Source organism: Camellia sinensis, chromosome 4 (assembly GCF_055761805.1).
Source record: "Camellia sinensis isolate YWXY chromosome 4, ASM5576180v1, whole genome shotgun sequence".
NCBI lineage: Eukaryota > Viridiplantae > Streptophyta > Magnoliopsida > Ericales > Theaceae > Camellia > Camellia sinensis.
In genome coordinates, this window is record NC_138964.1 from 63,275,206 (window position 1) to 63,298,677 (window position 23,472).

A 23,472-nucleotide genomic window follows, 5' to 3' on the forward strand; every position below is an offset into this window, starting at 1 on the left:
ATTCGCATCTAAACTCTTATAACCTTGTTGACAATAAAAAAACGAAAGCAATTACAATTGAATGGTGTTTTTGTCCAACAGGATTGCCAATTATAAAAAAATCTAACAATCTTCCCCCTCTGGAAATTCCGTGACAAAACACATCTAACAAAGAAAATTCGAATCTCCCTAACCCATTACAACCAACACAAACATCCTTCTCAGGGTCAAAATCTGCAAAACAGCTATTAGTGCCACCAGAGTATATGATAGCATGAACCATATGACAATATGAAAATTTGAAAAGAACACTATGCTATCAAGCGACAACATCACCTCAAAAATCTCCTGTCTCCAAGCAGACTCCCTATTTTTGTCATGAATTGTCAAAGGAAGATCAATCAACAAAAGTAAGGACAAAAGCCAAACAAGCAAGGACAAGATGATGTAATAACCAATAACATGTGATAAATAAGCAACACACAACAACATGTAAACCAACAAGTATCTAACTGCTTCTCAAAACAATCAAAGTAAGTCCATGCTCAACAAACTCCCCCTCAACAAATAACCTCCTCATCAAAGAACAACAAGCTCCAAAAAGCAAAGAATAAAATAAAAAAATAAAAATAAAAAACAAAAGCAATATGGTAGAGCAAGTAAGGAATTTCATATCAGTACGTTAATACACACATGAACATCCAAGAAACATAATTATTTGAAAACACAATGTGCACAATCTCTAGAAAATTTCCCATGAAAAAATGTGGTATACCATGTGAAAAGCATAGATCTCATTAGAAATGTAACACCTCGGACTAATTACAATAAAACCATCCACAATATTAATAAATAATCATACCATTCTGAATACAGTGTCCCTTCCCTTCCATTCCATATGATCTCATAGTACAAAAGATAACACATGTAGTTATACATTCATAAGCCCTAATCCTGAATCTATAGCATGTGTTACATGTTAAAGATATGAAATACAAGTTGAACAATTAAGAAATGCCCTAAAGACTTACAACTTTCTAAGACAATACTTGGTTATAACAAAATGGATTTTAAATCCAATACAATTAAAGCCCTAGGCTTGTACAAAACAAATACCACAAATTAAACAAAATGAAGCTCTTGCTTTAAAGTCCTCCCAAGCTATTGCCTTGGCGGAGAGATATCATCAGCACCTGAAAATGGTTTTCCCACATAGGGTGAGCCAAAAGCTCAGTAGAAATAATCAAACACAGTTTGTGAATCTTAACAAATATATATGGTGCATGCATATGCAATGCTCGTGCCAAAACATTTTCATTTCTCTTTCGAAAATTGTGCAATGCCAAGCATATATCTCAAATCATGATATCATTTCCTTTACAATAGAAAACAAGGCAATGAATACAACACTGTGAATCTCTAGGACGTGCCTACTTGTAGGCTACAAGCACTACTAAATTGTCATTTTTACCGGTATTAATTGGAAGGCTCGACACCTAACCATGCGGGTTTCTAGACTTTCACCGAGGACACATAGGCTAACTTAATACCACAACTACACTCCTACCTAGATTCACCAAGATATTCACCATTTTTTCTCAAAACAACCCCATTTTCAATGTGTTACATATGCAACAATACACAATGTAATGGATGGGAAAATAGTTTCAATTCTCCTAATTCTCATTCAATTTCTATAACAATCATAGATATCCTCCACCGATAGTTCAAAACAGATATCTCTAAACAGATAATTAATTTCCATAACGATAAACTTTCCAAATTTCAAGATGTGAGTGGTAACACATACCCAACTCCACCATCCTCATCAATATCAATTCAATTTCTTATTTCCAACATCAATTCCATTATTTATACAAAATCAACATTTGATATATTTAAGGCAAAACCCCATTTTTTTCCAAAACCGATTCCAAGTATCAAAACCAACCACTTTATCATAACTCAACCTCATTTCAAATCCCACGCCTATTTTCAAGAATCCATTTGAAAACCCCTATTTTCATTTTTAACTCAAAACCTTAGATTTGTCCAAGAATTCCCAAATTACAATATTATTTTAGAAATAACAAATAATTAAGTCAAAAATCATAAAATAGTGCAAAGAATCCCCACATCAAGCTTAAAAGACGAGTGAAAGAATGGAGAAACTACAACGATGCCGAAATCCAAACTTTTTTTTGATTAGAACGAAGCTCTAGATGTGCTTTACCTTTTTCTCAAAGGCATAAGGGTACAGAAACCAATGGATCTAGGTGTATTTGTGGAGAGAATGTGAGTTCTAGAGAGAGAGAGAGAGAGAGAGAGAGTCTCAACTTAGGGTTTCGAAATGTTTAGAGGAGGAGAGATGAAAAAGTGACTTTTACAGACTGATATACGTGCAGACCGCTCGAGCGTAAGAAGTGTCACTCGAGCGTCCAAACACAAAAACATGGTACCACTCGAGCAAAGAATGCAAACTTCCAGAAGTTTTGCAAACAGAAGACCACCGCTCGAGCTCAACAAAGGTCGCTCGAGCCAACACCGCTTGAGCGTAAGAAGTGTCACTCGAGCAAAGAATGCCAACTCCTAGTATCTCTATAGGCCTGCAAAAGTACTGAGAGTTTACAATTACCGCTCGAGCGCAAGAAGTGACACTCGAGCAAAGAAGTCAAAATCTGGGCAATCAACAATTTGGACCAACAAGCTACCAACTTGTTCCAAACACAACCAAAACACTCCAACAACCAAACTTAATGAGAAAAAAGTGAAACCAGGCAAGAACAACTATAGACAATGAAACCCAGATCCAAAACATCAATAAATCGGGTTTAAACCAGAATCGTTATAAGAAAAGTGTGTGTGTGTGTGTGTGTGTGTGTGTGTGTGTTAGAGTTTGACAAATACTAGAGTCAAATCCTGGTAGTGACCTAATGACTGGACCTTCAGCAAGAGAATCTGCGAATGATTAAGAAAAAAGTCAAACCTTTAGTGATCAAGGGGTATTTGTTGAATAAACGTGAATGCTCCCCCTCAAACAATATATACAATTTTCTTGCACACTCACAGGCGGCTTTCACTCTTAAGATTATGGAAACCGAACCAAAGAAGGATGGAAACAGAAAAAGAGAATCTTGGTTGGTGACTCTAAAGTAGCATTTTCCTTATCCCTTGAGAGACAAGCAATGGAGATGCAAAAAGATGGTAAGGGGTTAAGAGACTCAACATCACCCAAGATATGCTAGCACTGGTCAATTTATCAAGAAAAACTCAAGAAACACAACTATAAGTCTATAGAGAACTTTGATCACTTATGCGGAAGAGTCCGGTATTTGCTAATCCAAGAGTGTATACAGAATGATACATACTAATCAAAGTACAAACTATCCGAAATGAGTAATGACCATAGATAGCACACACATATTGTCTAGTAGTACATATTCTCATCAATTCCAATACGCATCAAAGATTTCTCAAAAATTTCAAGTTTGTAAAATCATACTTTGAAAATCTTTTTAGATTTTTGATAAACAAAGCAAGAAAAAAAGAAGTAAAAAAGAATTAAAATAATAAGACACAAAACAAAACAAAACAAAACAAAAACAAAAACAAAACAACAAAACAAGAAAAATGAACAATCAACAAGTCAACAAGTTAACCCAAATCATGTTTCATCACCCAAACCCTTTAGTATGAACAATGTTACACACATTGCGGTTCTTGGATGGTGTCTTGATGTTGTGGTTCCCTTCCTCTTCAGCAGGAACCTATCTTGACTTAGTCACAACCCTTCTATTCAAAGGTCTAGCCAAACTCAACCTCACTTCATGTTTGGTTTCAAGCAATTCAAAAGAATGAGATCTAATATGACCTCTAAGCTCACAATGATAGCAAATAGGAATGAATTTACTCTTAACTACATAATTATGAGACAAAGAAGAAGATGAAGTGATATTACCACTGGCCATGAAACATTGTGTTCTCTCATCCTTGGAAGTTGAGACAAGTCTTTTGATGATGCCAACTCCTACTTGAGCATTGATCATTGGTTGAGTACCAAGATCCACATCTACACTCGGTGAACTCGTAACATTGACACTTTTGAGCTCCATTTACAATGAGGTAATCTTTGTCTCAAACTCTTGGACTTCAAGCAAGTCTCCAACTCTCTTTTAAGAGCACAATTCTTCTTTTTCAACTCGTCTTATGGAAAAATCAATTGGTTTCTCTCCATTTCACATGTGGAAAACTTGGAGATCAAAGAATTCATTTCATTGGAAAGAACACTAACTTCCATTTGAGCTTTCATGAGCTCTTTCTTTACTTGATCTTTTCCCTCTCTACTTAACCAGAGCTTGGTGGACAACTTGATGTTCATCTTTGTCAAGGTGTAACTCCTCTTACACAAAATTGCATATGCTTCTTAAAGAGTTACACCATTTATTTCTTCTTCCACACTAAATAACTCATTAGCACCATTTGAAGACCTAGAAGTGGAGCTTTCATCCGCACTCTTATCCGAAGACTAATTTCCATCCAAGGAATCAACACTTGAAGTATAAGAGATGGACACATTCGTAGAATTAGCATCCTTGTAAATAGACTTCCACAAATCCCAAGCTCCCTTGGCCATCTCACAATGAGAAATATGGTTTCTCACATCTTCCGAGATACTGCCTCGTATTTCTTCTAATGCTCTTAAAATGTTGTAACTCAAGTTCACCCCGTTGCTCTTGAGATTTCAAGTTTCTCACATTTGCTACCATGTCAAGAACATACGGCATCTCGAACCCTTCCTCTATGATCCCCCATAGACTTGCATTAAAAGCCAACAAATACACCCTTATTCTAGCACTCCAATACGGGGTATTTAGATTTGTCAAGGAAAGGAGGGGTGGAAACATTCTAACCATGAGCATACTCAACTTGCCCCTCAACAAAATAAAATTGTCCCTCAGCTATAGATATTGCCATGAAGGCAAGAAATTTCCCATTTCTTTCTTTGCCTTAAACCTCATTGTCACTCTCATTCTTATCAGAATTTGACTCATCATCTCAAGTGACAGAAAATCCTTTCTTCTTTCTCAACTGGTTAGGGCATTCTTGAGCAAAGCGGCCCTTGGCATTCATAGCATTAGACTCTTTGAGGTTTCCTTTGCATTTTTCCTTTCTTCTTCTTAGTTATAGAATCAATTTTGAACTTATCTTTGCCTTTGGATGTATGAGTTGATTCCAAAAGATTAGGCTTCTTTTTCAGAAAAGACTTTTTGAAACGTTTTATAAAAGCGTTCATTATCTCAAAATCAAACTCCCAATCCTTATCGGATTCGTTTCCAACACTGTGAATACTATTAAAAGCAACAACATCCTTTTATTTCTTTTTGAAATTCATATGAGCCTCATAGGTTTAGAGATTTCTAACCAAATGATCCAACTTGAGGTTGTCAACATCTTGAGCCTTCTCAATAGCCGTAACTTTTGGTTGGAACTGATTAAAAATTTTCCCACAATCTTGAATTTTGGAATTTTTTTCACCTAAATTGAAGCTGGAGTTCACAATGTCACTCAACTTCACATAAAATTCATCAATGGTCTCATTATTTTTGATAGAAAGATTTTCAATACTAGAGGTGAGCATTTGAAGTTTTGAACTTTTAACTGAATGAGTGCCTTCTTGAATAGTTTCTAAGATATCCCATGCCTCTTTTGTGATTTCACAATTATAAATACGGCTAAACTCTTTGGGTGTGACGGCACAAAAAAAGAACTGATAGCTTTACTATTCTAGCTACTATTTTGGTAATCAGTTGTATTTCATTTGTTAACAGGTTTGGGAAAAGTTATTCCATCAACAGTAATTGTATGTTCAGACCATCCGAACATGATGGATTGCCAAAATTTTCATCAATAGCTTCTAAAATTGCTCTCATCCAAGCTTTCCAAAAAGAATAATTGGATCTGTCAAGTAAGGGTGGTCGAAACGTAGAATTACCCTCATGAGTTGAGTCCATTATCACATATCAAACAAGATCTCACTTCTATAGCTTTGAAAAAAAACAAAGATGAAGCGACCCGTTTTGATAACAATTGAAAAATCTTAAAACCCTTGAGATATTGATTTGTGATTATGAATCAATTTTAAACAATGAATAGCAATCCCAATCAAACAATCAATAACAAATCAGCACAACGATTTAATGTGAAAAAAATCACAATTGGACTCCTCCAATTGTGATTTTTTAAAAAAAACACGAGCCAAAACCACAAAACAAACCACTAAGAAGATAAAAAGAAATTACACATGAGAACCCTCAATTACCTAATGAATCCACGCTCGAATTGAAATGAACCCCATGTGCCTCTTTCACTACAGTCTTCACTTCAGAATTGTTTTGCCCAATATTGAATCCACAACGCCAATCCACGATGATGAGCCACTCTAGAATCTACCAAAGCTTCAGGCCCAAGTTCCTTAGAATCCACCGATAAACACCCCTCTCTTTTGTGAATGAAAGAACAAAATAACCCTTGATGATGGTCAATATAAACTCGTTGATCAATCGATCACCCTCAAATCATCAAGGAAAATAATACATAAACACTTTCCAATATAGAACACTCTATTTTCTCTTCCTCTTTAAGAATCTGGATGGGTTCCATCCTAAAACATGCAAATGGCGCACTTTATACTAAATAAAGCCGCGAAGACTGCTCGAGCAGTGAGACTGAAGGCAGTGCTCACATATAGGCCAACCGCTCGAGCGCAACATCTACTGCTCGAGTGGTGAAACATGTTTCCTAGAAGTTCATAATACTGAATGAACTACTTCACCGCTCAAGCGTACAAAAGATTGCCCAAGCCGTTTATCAACTTTGGCATCTTGGTCTTGTGCTTGGTCAACGAATAGGAAAACAAGGACTGTTGAAGTTAAGATACGGAACGCCAACACAAGCTCCTCTACTCTGGCACAACATAGATTGGATTTGCATATAAACTCTTATAACCTCACAAGTACCCAAAAAAAAAAAAAAACACAGAACAAAACAAAATATACAATTGAATGGTGTTTTTGTCTAACGAGATTACCAATTACAAAAAATCTAACAATATATAATATATTTAACACCCCTCTCAAACTTAAGGTGATGTTGATATCAACTTGAGCTTGGAAAGTAAAGCGTCTTAAAGAGTAAAGCGTCTTGGAGAATGAGCTTTGGTAAAGGTGTCGACTATCTGATTAGCAAGTAACCTGCGATTTGAAGTAAGACAAACAATAGAAGCAAAAGTTTCGTCATAGTCAATCCCATATTCTTGAGTGAACCCCTTGGCAACAAGACAAGCTTTGTAACGCTCAATGGAACCATTAGAATGGGTCTTAATCTTGTAAAATTTGCAACTAACAATACTCTTTCCAAGAGGAAGATCAACTGAGTTTTATCAAAAGCCTGTAGTTTTTCAGTCATAGGTTGCTGCCAAAGAGTGTTAGAACAAGCCTCTCGATAGAAGGTAGGTTCATGAGAGGAAAAAACAATGGAACCAATAATGAAATCATGAAGAAGGACAGAAGGTTGTATTACCCAAGTAGAACAACAAAGTGGTACCTCATGTGCAGAAGATAATGCAATGGAATCAAGAGATACATGGAGCTTACTATGAAAGGGAATGAAGACAAGACTAGGAAATGGAGCAGGAGCAAGAGTAGGAGTAGGATCAGGGAGTGGAGCAGCAACAGGACCAGGAGATAGAGCAAAATCCTCAAGATGCGCCAAAGTCAACTTGTTGGAAATAGTGTTGGTATCAAGCTCATCAAATAGAAAAGAATGATTTGTAAAGAATGATGTAGTGAGAGGAGTAGACAAATGGAATTTAGACACAGAGGACAACATTTTGTGTTCCCAAAATTTCATATGGCGAGAGACACAAAGATGAAGAGAAAAAGGATCCCAAGAACGATAGCCTTTACGTTCAATTCCATACCCCAAGAAGCAACAAAAGCGGATTCGAGGTTCTAATTTAGAACGCTCATGTGGTTGAAAGTGGACAAAACAAGCACATCCAAACATACAAAGACTAGTATAAGTAAGAGGTTTGCCATACAAGTGCTCATATGAGGTTTGATCTTTGATGGTAGAGGAAGGAACACGGTTGATAGTATAGACAGCTGTGAGAGAGGCTTCGTCCCAGAAGCACTTAGGACAAGAAGAGGAAATTAAAAGAGCATGGGTAGTGTCTAAAATATGGCGATATTTACACTCAACACGATTATTTTGTTAGGAGGTACTAGGACAAGAATAATGAGAGTGTGCCATTTTGATGAAGGAATCTCCAAAAATGAGTTTCTTTGTATTCTTAGGCGTTATTAGCATGAAAAAAATTTATGGTGGAAGAAAACTGAGTTTTGACCATTTGTGAAAAATCATAGTATATTTGTTGTAACTCAGAGCGAGATTTCATAAGAAAAATCTAGGTAAAACAAGTGAAATCATCTACAAAAATGACAAAGTATTTAGATCCCCTCATAGTGGTATTAGGTGCAGGCCCCCAAAAAGCATAATATATGAGATCAAAAGGTGCATGAGACATAGAGGTACTGGTATTAAATGGTAAAGCATGTTGTTTTGCAAGTTGACAAGATAGGCAATCTATTTTATCATTTCAAACAAGATCTAACTGACCACTGGAAACTAGAGATCGTAACCAACCAAAAGACACATGACCTAACCAAGAATACCACAAGGCAAAAGGAGAACTAATAATAGTAGTAAGAGCAGCAATCTGAACATAAGAAGGGGTGGATGAGGGAATGCAAAGATGGATGCGCTCGTACAAACAACCATGTCTACGACCTTGTAGACACCCCATTTTTGACCGTTCTCAAGACTCGATTGTGCTTGTAGGTACATTCGGACACAAATTCGATTGCTCATCGGGTATTCGACTTTTGCGGTGGAATGTCACAGGTTCGAGCTTTCTAAACCCTATATCCTTTCTGCCCCATTCTTGGACCATGACTTGGTTCTTTCAGAATGTGTTTCTTGGTGCACTGCTGGCCACCTTTTGGCCCTGCCGGCCTTCACTTTGTTGCTGCCAGCCATTGATTGAGCCTGCCGGCCATCAATGAACCACTGTTGGCCATCCCTATCTCAGTAGGTTTCACTCCAGATCTTTTGAGCCAGCTGGAATCCTTTTATCTGCCCTCCATACACGTGTATGGAGGGATGAAGCTCTTGCCAAGCTTCTTGAAGAAGCTTTGCATTGTTTTTCTTCTGTATAAGCTGAGGTTCAGCATTTTGAGAGGAAATATCTCTCTCTCTCTCTATATATATATATATATTGTTGTTCATTTGTGCCTTGAAGTCCATTTTCCTTGCACTTTTACACTACAACACTTAGAGATACACCACCATCTTTGGGTTGAGGTTCTTGGGAGAACTTCTTGAGCTCTGAAAGTGAGTTTTTGGCCCCTGAGGTTGCTGGTTTCAAAGTTGATCTTCAAGAGTGAGTTTCTTCCCCTTTTTAGCACCTTTTTGTACCTCATTTTGACATCCTTGCATATTGTTTTAGGCCTTGTTTTCAACTAAAAAAAGTCTTGTATTTAAGTGATTTTGAAGTTTGTTTAAGGTCTTTTGGCTATTGAGGGTCTTCATCCCTCTTGTTGGCCTTGTTTGGCCTTGTTTTGAGCCATGCCTTAAGGCCTCCGAGCTAGCCTTGGTTTGGCCTTCTAACCACTGAAATCCAGTGGATTTTCAGTGGTAGGCATATGGTTTTGAGGCCTCAAATTAGAGGGGGTAGCCCGCTCTCTTTTGATTTTTGTTTGCTTACATTTTTGGCCTTCCAAAGGAGCATGCCTCTCTGCACTTTTGAGGCTTGGTTCAGGCCCTTTTTTGTGACTTTTAGGACCTTCCTTGGCTCTGTCCATGGCTGGTTTGGTCACCTTTTGCATGCATCTTGTATGTGTAGTGTAATCCCATTTGTAGCTCATCAAAGTAACATGTTTGCCTAGCTTGTGTTGAGTAGGTTTTTGGTGATGTTTTACCATGTCTTAGATCTGTTTTGGGTTAGTTTTGTCACTCCATGCATCTGCAATACACTTGTAGTGTAAATCTCATAAACTAGCTTTATGTGCTTCTTGCTTTAGCATGTCATCCTAGGTTATGTTCAGTCCATTTCAGTATGTATTTGGTCATCATTTGGCATGTCATGACTCTATCTTTTGTTGGTTTGTTCGTATTTTGCATGCTCTATATACTTGTAGAACAAATCTTGCTTACTAGCTTTATGTGCATGATGCTTTGACTCATCATCCTAGCATATTTTGGCTTTGCTCCAGCATGATTTTGTTCTTATTTTGAGGTGTTCTAACACTGTTTTGGGCTACCATAGCCATATCACTCATGCTTTGTATAGCTATAGTGTAAATGCTTAGGCTAGTCTTGGGTTTTGAAGCTCCTACCATGCCATACATGTGATATTTGCATGCTTTGCCATCATTTCAAATGTTATTTCAGTCCATGAAATGTAGTCATACACTTGCATTTGACATGCTTTTAAAGCCTTGGAAGCTTGTCTCTTTATGCCTCAAGAATGAACTTTTGTGCATGCCATTAAGCCTAAACCTTTGGCTCATTATATCAGTGCATTTTTGGTCTTGTTATACCATGATGTAACTCTGTTTTATGTTATCCAAGTCATGCCATATTTGGTTTTAATAGGTGTAGTGCATTGCGTCTTTTGTAGCCTTGCATGCTCTATGTTTTTGGCCTTGTGTTATAGCTGGTGTTGGCTAGCTTCGAGCTTGTTTTTGGTCTTGTTTGGACCTGTCTTGGGACTGTTTTAGGTTCCCTTAGCCCTTTGAGGCTTGCCTTGCGTGGCCATGGCTTAAATCCCTTTGTTAGTTTTGAGCTTTGAGCTTTCTAACATGCTATGCTTGCATTGTTTAGTTGATTTGGCATCAATTTACATGAGATTTCAGAGGATGTAGTATTTTCATACTTCCATGCTTGTCACCCTTTAAGTGTGCTTAAGAGTTACATCTTTGTGCCTTAATCCTTGAGCCAATTGGCATGCATGTTTGCCTTGCCTTTTCATGCTTTTCATGCTATCAATTCATCACTTTTGGCCACTGATTTTGGGCATGGTTGAGGCCTATCTATCTTTAGTGTAAGCCCATCTTACCATGTTGTCACATGCTTGTCCCACTTCGTATGTTGTTGCATACTTGTCCGCCTTCACATGCCTTGCATGTTTGTATGTTCATGTTGCATTTTATCATGTTGTTCAAGGTTGTTACCTCACATCATGCTTATATGCCTGTTGCATGCTCGGATTATTACATTGTATGTTTGCAAGCTTAAGTCATATTGCATGTTTGCCATGCTTGCTTTGCAATGTCGTTTAGATTAAAGTGTTAATCCGAGCACGAGGAACAAGGGGCGTTTCATACTTTAAGTGATGAAACGTATCTCAATTCTCGGTCACCGACGCTCTTGATGATCCATGATAGAGTTCTAGGCACTTATGTGATTTTCTTGTGTATTCATTTCATATTGATTTGCACAAGTTGGATCTTTGGCCATCATGCATCAAGATGCGTGATTGATGGTCGTGGATCTGACTATGCCTCTCCCTTGATGTTTCGAGGTGATATGGGGTGGCATAGTGCGTACATACCCTTGGGAGACCCTCATTTTTCTCTGTTTTGTGCTATACCGCAGCTTGGTGTCCCAGCACATCAGTGGCCGGCAGTGCCTTGCAGATGGCCGGCAGTGCCTTGTTGTTGGCCGGCACCCCTTCATTTTTGGTCGACAGTGGCTCCCCATGGCGGGCAGGCCACTGATGCACTCCCCAACATGTTTTTGATAAGGTTCAACAGGAATTCCTTGAGGACACCCTACAGACAGAGCCTCTAAAAAGCAACCAGAGAGCGTTTCGAGGCGAGAAACCGAATGCGAGCATGCATACCCTTCTGCTTCTGTGAATAGACCTGGAGCGACTTTATTTGTTGCTTTTCATTTGTAGTTAATTAAATTGTTAATTAATTAAGTGCTGTAATAATTAGTTGTAGCTAGTTATTCAATTCGGTTATGTAATAATTAATTAGCTTGTTAGTTAGTTAATTAGCCGGCATGTATTATTTATTCGGACCCTCCGTCGAGAGGGCCAATTTTGTAATAAGTGTGCGTGCGTGTGTGCATGTCTTCCAAGCCAACGTCTTTCTTCCTTTTACTTACCCGCTTTTGTTGGTTAGTTTTAGGTTATTTTTCAATTAGCATACTTATTCTTTGCATGTTTGTATCCATTCATTTGTCTAGCATACTTATGCCTGCATGTTTGCATCCGTTCATCTATCTTGCATGCATCGGGCTCGATGCATCATACTAACTGCATCATATTTCAATTCAAAATTGAATACATGTATCAATTGCTGCATCTTATAAGCCATTTAGGATAGCCAAGTCTGTTTCTAGTTGCATTTTGTATGCGTTACATTAGCCATCTTAACATGAACTAGGATCATGCATTGATTACTAACTAGCTCTTGTTTTGGCTCGGAGTACTAGGTAAGCTTTTATGCTTTAGCATACTACATCTGTGTCATTGATTGCCATGATAGCATGCTTGTCATGAGGCTATTTGCTTAGTTGATATAACTGCCTGAATGCCAGTGGGTGAAGGTTGGATTGCTTGAATTGGAACAATTCGTTGAAATCCGCATTTTAGCCTACTTACAAGTAGCAAACTTCAAACCATTTTCCAAACAAACGGATATGCGATGCTTTGTTCCAAATTAGGCGATCTAGTCTATACTTGTTTTGCTGTGCACATCATATAGTAAGATTAACTAATTAACCGGAATAAGAACACATGTGTTTTCAAAAACAAAATATCATGTTTAGTAGTGGCCGATCTTTGATCGGGCGAGCGGGGGTGCTCATAGCTGACCTTCCCCAATCGTACTCAAGTTCCCGAGCTGAGGCAACTTTGGTGATGACGGACACGTGGCCTTAGGCACGGGTCAGGGTTTCCCAAATTTTTTCAAAATAAAATATTTAGGTGGCAACTCTGTATCTGGCAAAGCAGTCCATGTTTGGTACTTCTTTCTTAAAAATCAGTTTTCCAAAACGATTTGTCGGATTTGGACTCTTTGGTGATTTATTGGTCTTGCATTGCACTTTGCGAGACTAGATTCAGAACCGTGACATTTGAGTTCGAACTGTAGCATGAGGCCCACGGGCGCGTCTACAGACCTATCCCAAGAGTCTATCCCGTCTTCGGATCCTACACAACACAACCAGATGGAGAAAACAGAACAGTGAAGCCGAGATTACAAAGTTGTCCAATAGAATAAGATTAATCATAAGATTGGGGATTAGATAAGTGCCATGGAGAGAGACATTAGAAGTGGAAATATGGCCTATATGACTAACATGCATTTGAGAGCCATCAGTAGTGTGAATAACAGGTAAATTAGAAGAATAAGAGAAAAGTGTAGCGTCAAAAGTCATATTGGTTGCAACAAACTAAATCAAAATACTAAGAAGGGATACTTAGAGTGACTAAGAAAGCAGTAGAGGGTGTACCAGAGGCTAAAAGAACCTTTTTTTATAGCTTCAATGTGCTGAACAGTATAGGTTGGTGAAGTTTCAGGAGTGAAAGATAAGCCAAGGGCAGTTGTAGTAGATGCAAAATGAAACGATGACTAATACTGATTGTGTGTTGTAAGTGGTCAAAAGAGTCCTTATGTAAAGGAGAACGAATTGAACAATCCATGGAGTGATCAAATAATGAATCACAAAGAGAACCAGTAATGTCGGAGTAGAACTAGATAAAACAGAGTGCACCATTGAATCTAAAAGGTTGAAAATAGTCAGGAACTAGGTTTAGCTGGCCCAAAATAGGTCAAAAAATTAGTGTACCAGCCTGATAAGAGCCTGAACCAATGCAACAACTAGGGTGATGTTAACGTAGGGTAAGACTAACGTCAACAAGTGCATGGCACACGTTAGTAGACGGATGCGCGACATACATTAGCTAGCGGAAGCGTGGCTTATTGTAGTAGCAAGGTGACGTCGGTGAAGACACAATAGGCATGCTAGGGCTAATGTCAATAAGATGTAGCGGAGAGGCGCGCGAGTGAAGGACACGTGGCGCGTACACCTTTAACAGAGCGCATGGCAGCGCATAACGCGACTGGCAATGACGTAAAGCAATACGCCAACCAAAAGACGGTGCATGGAAGTCCATGAAGGGTCCGTTGTGAGAAGACAAAGGTACTAGTGGCTTGACTTTAGGATTATGACCACTAGTGAAAGAGCAATAAACTCATAACCAATCAGGCTAGTTTGTTGGTACACCGAAAATTATTAAGAACATTGGTAAAAGGACCAAGGAAGTGAAGGAGCAAGTTCAGAACCTTTGCTCTAATACCATGTTATGATATTATAAAGAGAAAGTGATTGAGAGAAAAGAGGACTTTGTATTATATTGAATAGAATAAACAATGAATATAAGACTCCTTTATATAAGAGTAGAGAAATCTATGTATAGTAACCCTAAGTATGGCAATGAGTACAATATGAACAGATATACTATATTTAACAAGAATATTGGTGGTTTTCCTATAACTATAGTTGATTTTTGGCAACTTTATTGTTTGTTGTTTCTAGTTCTTGTTAGGTTTTTTGTTTGGCCCTTTCAAGCCTTTTTTTCTTTTCTTTTCTTGTTCAGTATGTTTTTTACCTTTATTTTAATATAACTCTTTTATAACATTTCTCAAAAGAATAAAACTAATAAGGCCAAAAATAAAAGGGTAAATTACACTCACCTCTTTTGAGATTTGACAAAAAAAAATACAGTTAATCCTCACATTTTTGCATAATTATATTATTTTTTCTTTTAATGAGGTTAAAATATCTAAAACTAATGAAGATGGTAAACAGACACTATAATATATATATATATATATATAAGATAAATATATATTATAGTGAAAAAGATATGATAATATTATTCTTAATAATTTATAAAATATTGATAAAAAATAAGTTTTATGTGAATTAAAATTTCTAAGGAGACCAACGTAATTGGATGCTCTGAAACCTACCTGGTAAACAAAATTCTTACATCTCATTGGTCAAAACAGTGAAATCTAATGTTTTAAAGATATCATTTGACTATTTTAAGACACTTATTTTCAAACCAGTGTAATGTATTAATAACAAACTGATTTATTTGTTAACAAAACTACAGTTTTAACTAATGCTACATGCATTTGTACATTTCCAGCAAATAAAGTGTTGTCAAGGGAAATTATTAAATACTTCAGCAATAAAGAATCACAATAGTGAATTATCATTTGTCTCATAACTAACTAACAAAAATAAAATAAGATATTTTATCTATAAAAAAAATTACTATGTAATTAATTTGGAGCATCATTTTAAGATAGAAGGATCCTCTGTCCCCAAATAATTATGTCCTCCTGTCCCAATTCACTTATAACCATTGGATATATCTTGAGATTTTCATATCTTAAAATTCTCGTATGATTCAAAGATTATGAGTGAATTGAAATAGAGAGACAGAATTATTTGGAGATAAAAGATCCTTGCTCCACTTTAATTATATCGTATAATGCTTTGAAACTACTCTTCTGATACGTGAATAAACAAAATAATCCACTCTCAGACAAAAGTGTAGAATCCAATGTTTTAAGTGGGATCATCTCACTATTTTAATCATGGATATAGAATTATTTTCTAACAGTGCAACAAAAAATTCTTATTTTTTATTTATTTGTCAACAAAGCTACAAGTATAACTAATGGTTACATTTTTTCATCATACCATTTTCACCAAATAAATAGTGTTGTCAAATTTATATTCCCCATGACCAAACCGAGGGTTTCGGCTATCCACAGAGCTAAAACAAAACCAACAATAACTGACATGTCATAGGACAACCCAAATGCTAAAATGAGTGATTATAGGTTGTCCATTGACCAGTTCGTTATTTTTTCTATGTATTGGAAGAAAAGTTCTTTATAAAGAGGCAGGGAGTTTCTACATACCCTCTGCTTCTCAATTTTCAAAGAACTCTGTTCTCGAAATGGTTATGAAAGAGGCCTGAATAGAAGGAAAAAAAGATCAATTTTTGTTAGGAAGAGAGATAGAGAGAGTCCTCTCTTTCTTTCTTCCTTGATTTTGTTCCTTCTCTTATCATCATGGCCTCTAATATCTCCTTCGAGGAGATAAAAAATGAGCAAGTTGATCTCGTAAGCATGCCCGATACTTTCGTCTTCCTCTCAATTGTTCTATCACTTTTATCAATGCGCAGAGAATTTGAATTTCTTTAATACTGTGGTTGATTGGGAGATTTGAGGAGGGATTTGTAAAGAGAAAGAGAAAAATTAGATAAAATGTGAATAAAACTTACTTATATTTCACCTAGTTTCACACACCTTTTCCCTTTCTCTATCCAAATTCCTCCCCAAATTCCTCAACCAAACACAGCATAAAGAGAGCAAAATTTTAATGCCACAACCTCAATTGTTTGCCACCAAAACTTTATATTTTTCTAATTTTAATATTTGGCAACAATTATCAATAAGTAAAGTGTTATAACAATGACATGTGATGGTGATTATGGCATTGTTAAATGGGTGGTGTGTAGGAGAACATACCAATTGAGGAAGTCTTTGAGCAACTAAAATGTACCAGGGATGGTTTGTCATCAGAGGAAGGAGAAAATAGACTCCAAATCTTTGGCCCCAACAAGCTTGAAGAGAAAAAGGCACGAATTTTCTTTTGCTTTGAAGTCGCTATTTCTAATTGTAATTTAAATTGTGCACATAGTATTAGTGATATTAAATTTATATTCACCTAATCTATTGGATACAAATTCCTAATAGGAGTGCAAGCTTCTCAAGTTTTTGGGTTTTATGTGGAATCCTCTATCATGGGTCATGGAATGTGCTGCCATCATGGCCATTGTTTTGGCAAATGGAGGGGTAACACTATTGATCAATTCTCTCTCTCTCTCTCTCTCTCTCTCTCTCTCACGCACACACAAACTGAATAAGAACTTGAATTATGTAGGGCAAGCCTCCAGACTGGCAAGACTTTACCGGTATAGTTGTGCTGCTCATTATCAACTCAACTATCAGCTTCATTGAAGAAAATAATGCAGGCAATGCTGCTGCTGCCCTTATGGCCGGTTTGGCTCCTAAAACCAAGGTACTTCTTCATCCTCACTCATCTACATACCAAACTTTGGTGAATCCATTAAATTCAAACGGTGGGCCATGTTGTGAATTCGATGAAGGTGTTGAGAGATGGAAAATGGAGTGAGCAGGAAGCATCAATCTTGGTTCCAGGAGATTTGATTAGTGTCAAGTTGGGTGATATCATTCCAGCTGATGCTCGTCTCTTGGAAGGGGATCCCCTTAAGATTGACCAATCAGCCCTCACTGGCGAATCATTGCCCGTGACAAAACACCCAGGAGACGGAGTGTTCTCTGGTTCCACTTGCAAGCAAGGTGAAATTGAGGCTGTGGTCATTGCCACTGGTGTCCATACCTTCTTTGGCAAGGCTGCCCACCTTGTTGATAGCACCAACCAAGTGGGTCATTTCCAGAAGGTATTGCTCTTCATTGTGATCTTGAGTTGAAAATTATGTGATTAAGTTATGCATAAAAAAGTGTCAACCCTTGTAAATTGTTTGATGATCATTTGATCAGGTATTGACTTCTATTGGGAACTTTTGTATTTGCTCCATTGGAGTGGGTATGGTGATTGAGATCATAGTGATGTACCCAATCCAAAATAGGAAATATAGAGAAGGAATTGATAATTTGTTGGTGCTTCTCATTGGAGGGATCCCAATTGCCATGCCAACAGTGTTGTCTGTGACAATGGCCATTGGATCTCACCGACTTTCACAACAAGGTGCCATTACCAAGAGGATGACTGCAATTGAAGAAATGGCTGGGATGGATGTGCTTTGTAGTGACAAGACAGGGACCCTCACCCTCAACAAGCTCACAGTAGATAGGACCTTGATTGAGGTTGGTAATCAAAACGAATTTACATAATTTTCTGAGGCAAAGAAATAAGTGCAAAGCTTTTATACTCTGAAATTTAGACTAATATGACCAGAAAGCATTAGAAATTATGAAGGTGTGTACTTATGATTGTAGGTGTTCCCGAAAGATGTTGATAAGGACATAGTTGTCTTGCTTGCTGCTAGGGCTTCTCGGATTGAAAATCAGGATGCCATTGATGCTTCAATTGTTGGGATGTTGGGTGACCCTAAGGAGGTATTTGACTAGATCGTCATTTTCTAAACTATGATAGGTCATGCTAGTCTAATTATTTACACTACCAAGTTATTGACTAAGCGTTTTTTGTGTTGCTTACTCGCAATGCTTTTAGGCAAGAGCAGGAATTACAGAGGTGCATTTCCTACCCTTCAATCCGGTGGAGAAGCGCACTGCAATAACCTACTTTGACTCTAATGACAATTGGTACAGAACTAGCAAGGGTGCTCCTGAACAAGTAAGATACTCCTTGTCCTTTGAAGCAATTGTGCCAATGCAACATTATGTTCCCAATATCTAAGGAAATCACAATTTTACTAGATCATTGATCTTTGTGACCTCAAAGGAGATGTCAGGAAGAAGTCCCTTGAGATCATTGACAACTTTGCTAACCGTGGCCTCCGTTCTCTAGGTGTTGCGAGACAGGTGACAATGTCTATTACAAGTTCATAATATCTTTTTGACAATCAAGGTGAATTTTTCTAACAAGTTGAATATGATTTCATGTTTTGTGTTTATAGACGGTCCCAGAGAAGACCAAGGAAAGCGCTGGAGGGCCATGGGAATTTGTAGGCCTCTTGCCCCTCTTCGACCCGCCTAGGCATGATAGTGCTGAGACCATCCGTAGGGCCCTTGACCTAGGTGTCAGTGTTAAGATGATCACAGGTGACCAGCTTGCCATTGGAAAGGAAACTGGTCGAAGGCTTGGCATGGGTACCAACATGTATCCCTCATCCTCCCTTCTTGGCCAGAGCAAGGATCAGTCTATCTCTTCCATTCCTATTGAGGAGCTCATTGAGAAGGCTGATGGCTTTGCAGGAGTCTTTCCTGGTAATTATCTTATACCAAATTTAAGCTACATACTAATGTGTTAGGTTGAGTTAAACAAGGAAACTAATGTCAATTTTGGCGTAATGCAGAGCACAAGTATGAGATTGTTAAGAAGCTGCAAGAGAGAAAACACATTTGTGGAATGACTGGAGATGGGGTAAATGATGCCCCGGCACTTAAGAAGGCAGACATTGGTATTGCTGTGGCAGATGCAACTGATGCAGCCAGGAGTGCATCTGACATAGTTTTGACCGAGCCAGGACTTAGTGTGATTGTGAGTGCTGTGCTGACAAGCAGAGCCATCTTCCAAAGGATGAAGAACTACACAATCTATGCAGTTTCGATCACAATCCGTATTGTGATGGGATTTATGCTCATAGCTCTTATCTGGAAGTTTGATTTCTCACCTTTCATGGTCCTGGTCATTGCCATCTTAAATGATGGAACCATCATGACCATCTCTAAGGATAGGGTGAAGCCATCCCCAGTGCCAGACTCATGGAAACTCAAGGAAATCTTTGCCACTGGCATTGTCCTAGGAACCTACCTTGCTCTCATAACTGTTATCTTTTTTTGGCTTGCAGCTGACACTGACTTCTTTTCAGTAAGTTTATTTATCCACACTAAATTGATAAATAAAATAAAATTAAAAATTAAAAAAAAAAAACAAACTGAAAATAAATATTAATCCTAAATTTACCATTTGTAGAAAACTTTCGGTGTTAGATCAATCAGAGGTCATACAGATGAGCTCACTGCTGCTTTGTACCTTCAAGTGAGTATTGTGAGCCAAGCACTCATCTTTGTGACCAGGTCACGAAGCTGGTCATTCATTGAACGCCCTGGTCTTTTGCTTGTTGGTGCATTTCTTGCAGCTCAATTGGTAAGCCTTACAGGAGTTTCATTTCAATTTTTCTGAAAGCTGGTTTTACTGATTCTTTTGTTGCACTTGATCATAAACAAATTTTTCCCTTAATGTTGGTTATTTCTCAATATAGGTAGCAACCGCTATTGCTGTGTATGCAAACTGGGAATTTGCTCGCATCCAAGGCATTGGATGGGGATGGGCCGGTGCCATTTGGGTCTTTAGTGTCGTTACCTATTTCCCTCTTGATGTCCTCAAATTCATCATTCGCTATGCATTGAGTGGAAAGGCTTGGGATAATATGATTGAAGACAAGGTTAGCTAAGAAGATTTGTGACAATACCAAATTCCTAGAACACCATAACTACAAAACATTACTTTTTGATTTTTGGAACATACCGTTTTTTTTAAATGACCTAGGCTACTTTCACAACCAACAAGGATTATAGTAAAGGTGAGAAGGAGGCACAGTGGGCCTCAGCTCAATGTACACTTCATGGCCTTCAGTCTACAGAATCTCAAGGTACACTTCAAAGCCATGAGTTGTCTGAGATTGCTGAGCAAGCTAAAAAGTTGCTAGGTACATACATAACCGCAGTCTAGATCGATTAAAAAAAGGAAACAAAAGAAAGTAGTTAACAAACTTTCAAAATATTGCTTGGCAACTCTATTGGACATGTCCTATCATAAGTTCAGAAAACTTCTACAATAGATTAGTCACAATAAAGCCCAAATTTTATGCAGTAGTCAAAAACTGATGTTTATTTTTAGATAAATTTTATTAATGTTACACTATTTTGCATTCTGTCATTTTTATGGTTTTGTAGGTTAAGGGAGCTTCATAGACTTAAGGGACATGTTGAACCAATTGTGAAGCTGAAGGGATTGGACATTGAAAATAGCCAACAACATTATACCGTTCAACACCAAGGATGGTTGAACAATTTGATATATGATAGAAATGGTGGAGAAGTGCAAGTGTAGAAGGGGAATTTTCTTTTCAAACCTTTCTGTTTTTTCATAACAAAAGATTAGAGGTGTTGGGAATGTTAGATGAGATTTGTTTTAAATGAAAAGAAGAGTTTTAGCAATGAAATGGACTCAAAAAATTAGTTACTACTATTGTATATGCAATGGCTTGAAAAGTAATCTTACTCACATCAAAACGGGACGAACCATTAGTTAATTAGTCAAATAGCTAATTCTGAAGTCTAGAAATCCACTTGATATGGGCAATGTGAATACTAAAACCAAAGGTTCAAAAACTGGAGTCACCACTTCATTTTAAGGTCCAAAAACCAATGACTCCGAAATAAGGAAATAGTCCGTCATCATCGAAGAATTTGGCTTGAGAGCTTTGTTACAAGATGGAAAGGTGTTAGGCACCCATCTTGCCACATATGGTCAACATTTACTCGTCTTCTCTTTAATTCTTGCTATTAAAACTGTCAAGTAAAATACATGAACGATGATTTATACAACACTTATATATAGCTTAGACAAGGAAATAGTTAAATCCAAGATGATACATTCTCTAACAAAAGAGAATGTTGTATTTATTCAGAAAAAATGTTTTCAAGTGAAAAGATCCAATTTTAGAAAAAGAAAGAAGTTCATATCAGTTAACAATATAATAGGACAAAACTCCAATCTTGCTTATTTCTTTGATTATCTTAGTGTTTCCCACAAAACACATAAAAATGATAAGGCATCCACAAAATTTAGGAAAGATAGGGGGGGAAAAAAGGGAAAAACCATCTATCTAGCAAGCCATAAATAATAAAACAACCATCCACAAAATTTTGGAAAAAATAGAGAAGAGAGAAGAGGGAAATAATTTAAAGATTCAACTAGTCATACAAGCCAATCACAACCCTAAAAATTAAGTAGGCTGTAATGATTGCCAAGTTACTGAAAAGGAATCCTCAAATTATTTTTTTACATCATGTTCTCACAATAAATTAAAAAAAAAAAATGTAGCAATAAATCCCTAATATTTTAAGTTTATTTAAGAGAACATACAAAATAATATGACTACTTCAATAGTAATGCAATAATACTACCAATTTAACTGCATATAATGTGCATTACCAAGCCAATGGTGGTTTGATCCCAAGCATTATAACAAATATAAAAAAAAATAAAAAATAATCTAAGAATTACAACCATACTAAGATGAACAAAGTGATCACATAAAAAAAGAACTGGACTAAATAAACTGTCTACATAAACAACACAAACAACCCAATTACATCTACACTTAGATAGAGAGTAGAGAGGGATTAGGTCATAAGTAACACAACCAATCCAAAAGTGGAATAATCACATTACAGACCTTTTATTTTCATGAAAGAAGAAGATGGAGAAGAAGAATGAAAAAGAAGAAGAAAAAGTATAATATTATAGAAAACTAAGTGCAAAGTTGTAGGCAAATGTATATGCAATCATACCAAGGATGATCTGATTACATATGGGTTGGGTTGTAAACATCCATAGTAACAGAATAACTAAAAAGAAATAACAAAATTACTAAACTAACCTATACCTTAAAATAAGAACAATAAAACATAGAAGAATCGAAAAACTAAAAACCTACTAACTTTTAGACACAACCACCATGGGAAATGCCTCACTACCCTCAGATCCTCTTTCTCCAAAGAGGAACTTCCAACACACCTCCAAGTGAATGCACCTAAGATGAACTAAGATGCACAATGCCCTTTTGAATGCTCTTTCGGAAGAGCTTTCTTAATTGGATATTTGAATGATGGAATGGGGCATTTAAATAGGCACCTAGAGATAGAGTTTGGCGGCTCAAAAAATGATGCAAGACTTGGGAAAAACATGTTAGGGTTTCAATTGTTGCACAATCGGAGGCCAAAATAGGAAAATGTGCCTCCGTAGAAGAACTGAACAATATAGCTGATCCTATGGTTCCAGAGGATTAGTTTGGCCATCTCTTGTCCTACTTGAGAGACAAGTTGTATGGGATCTCCCTAGAGGGTATCCGAGAATGCCTGACAATTTAAACCCCCCCCCCCCTCTGGTTTTACGAGTGCAATGTGAAACGAAATGAGAGTCATTTGGCAAATTCATAAAAAACACTAATCAAACAAAATGTCAAACTTGGAGGCACCGCCTAATTTTTGTAAAAAAATAGGAAACCCATGACTCATGCCAAAGACCATCATCTGTCACAACCAAAGTGTCTCGGTTTGGAAACTTAAGTATGAAGGGGGGGAGGTCATGAATTGAGCACTCCCGCTCACCCGATCAAAGATCTACCTCTATTAATTCACAATATTAGATTCACTACCAAGATATGCTTATGTTCTGATTATTAATGTTACTTTACTAGATGGAGCAAACAAATATAGACTAAATCACTTGTCTTGGAACGCTTTGATCTCATGTGTTTTGAAAAGGCTTCAAAATGTGCAAAGTTTACATGCATAAAGATCAAGATCATCCCAAATCAAG

At 37.2% G+C, this 23,472-nt stretch overlaps 1 protein-coding gene across 3 annotated transcripts; it reads left to right on the forward strand.

Annotated features, from left to right (window-relative positions):
* The first annotated feature begins 16,889 nt into the window (after window positions 1–16,889).
* Window positions 16,890–21,114, forward strand: LOC114298147 (ATPase 8, plasma membrane-type). Of its 3 annotated transcripts, XM_082925063.1 has the most exons (13): window positions 16,905–16,988; window positions 17,077–17,214; window positions 17,303–17,617; window positions 17,718–18,044; window positions 18,177–18,296; window positions 18,412–18,534; window positions 18,618–18,722; window positions 18,818–19,127; window positions 19,217–19,731; window positions 19,837–20,010; window positions 20,126–20,308; window positions 20,413–20,564; window positions 20,820–21,057. In XM_082925063.1, the coding sequence occupies exons 1-13, from the start codon at window positions 16,920–16,922 to the stop codon at window positions 20,974–20,976; spliced, it is 2,688 nt and encodes an 895-aa protein (XP_082781189.1). In that variant the 5' UTR covers window positions 16,905–16,919; the 3' UTR covers window positions 20,977–21,057. The 3 variants fall into 3 exon arrangements, with proteins under 3 accessions (XP_082781187.1, XP_082781189.1, XP_082781188.1); XM_082925061.1 differs by lacking the exon at window positions 20,413–20,564 and having other exon boundaries at window positions 16,890–17,214; window positions 20,820–21,114; XM_082925062.1 differs by lacking the exons at window positions 16,905–16,988; window positions 20,413–20,564 and having other exon boundaries at window positions 17,163–17,617; window positions 20,820–21,114.
* The last annotated feature ends 2,358 nt before the right edge of the window (window positions 21,115–23,472 follow it).

Excerpts from the sequence above, each read along its gene's own strand:
- LOC114298147 (XM_082925063.1), top strand. The coding sequence starts at position 16,920 with ATGTGGAATCCTCTATCATGGGTCATGGAATGTGCTGCCATCATGGCC. Across the intron at positions 18,045-18,176 it reads TAGATAGGACCTTGATTGAG|GTGTTCCCGAAAGATGTTGA; the intron begins GTTGGTAATCAA and ends TTATGATTGTAG. Across the intron at positions 20,011-20,125 it reads CATTTCTTGCAGCTCAATTG|GTAGCAACCGCTATTGCTGT; the intron begins GTAAGCCTTACA and ends TTCTCAATATAG.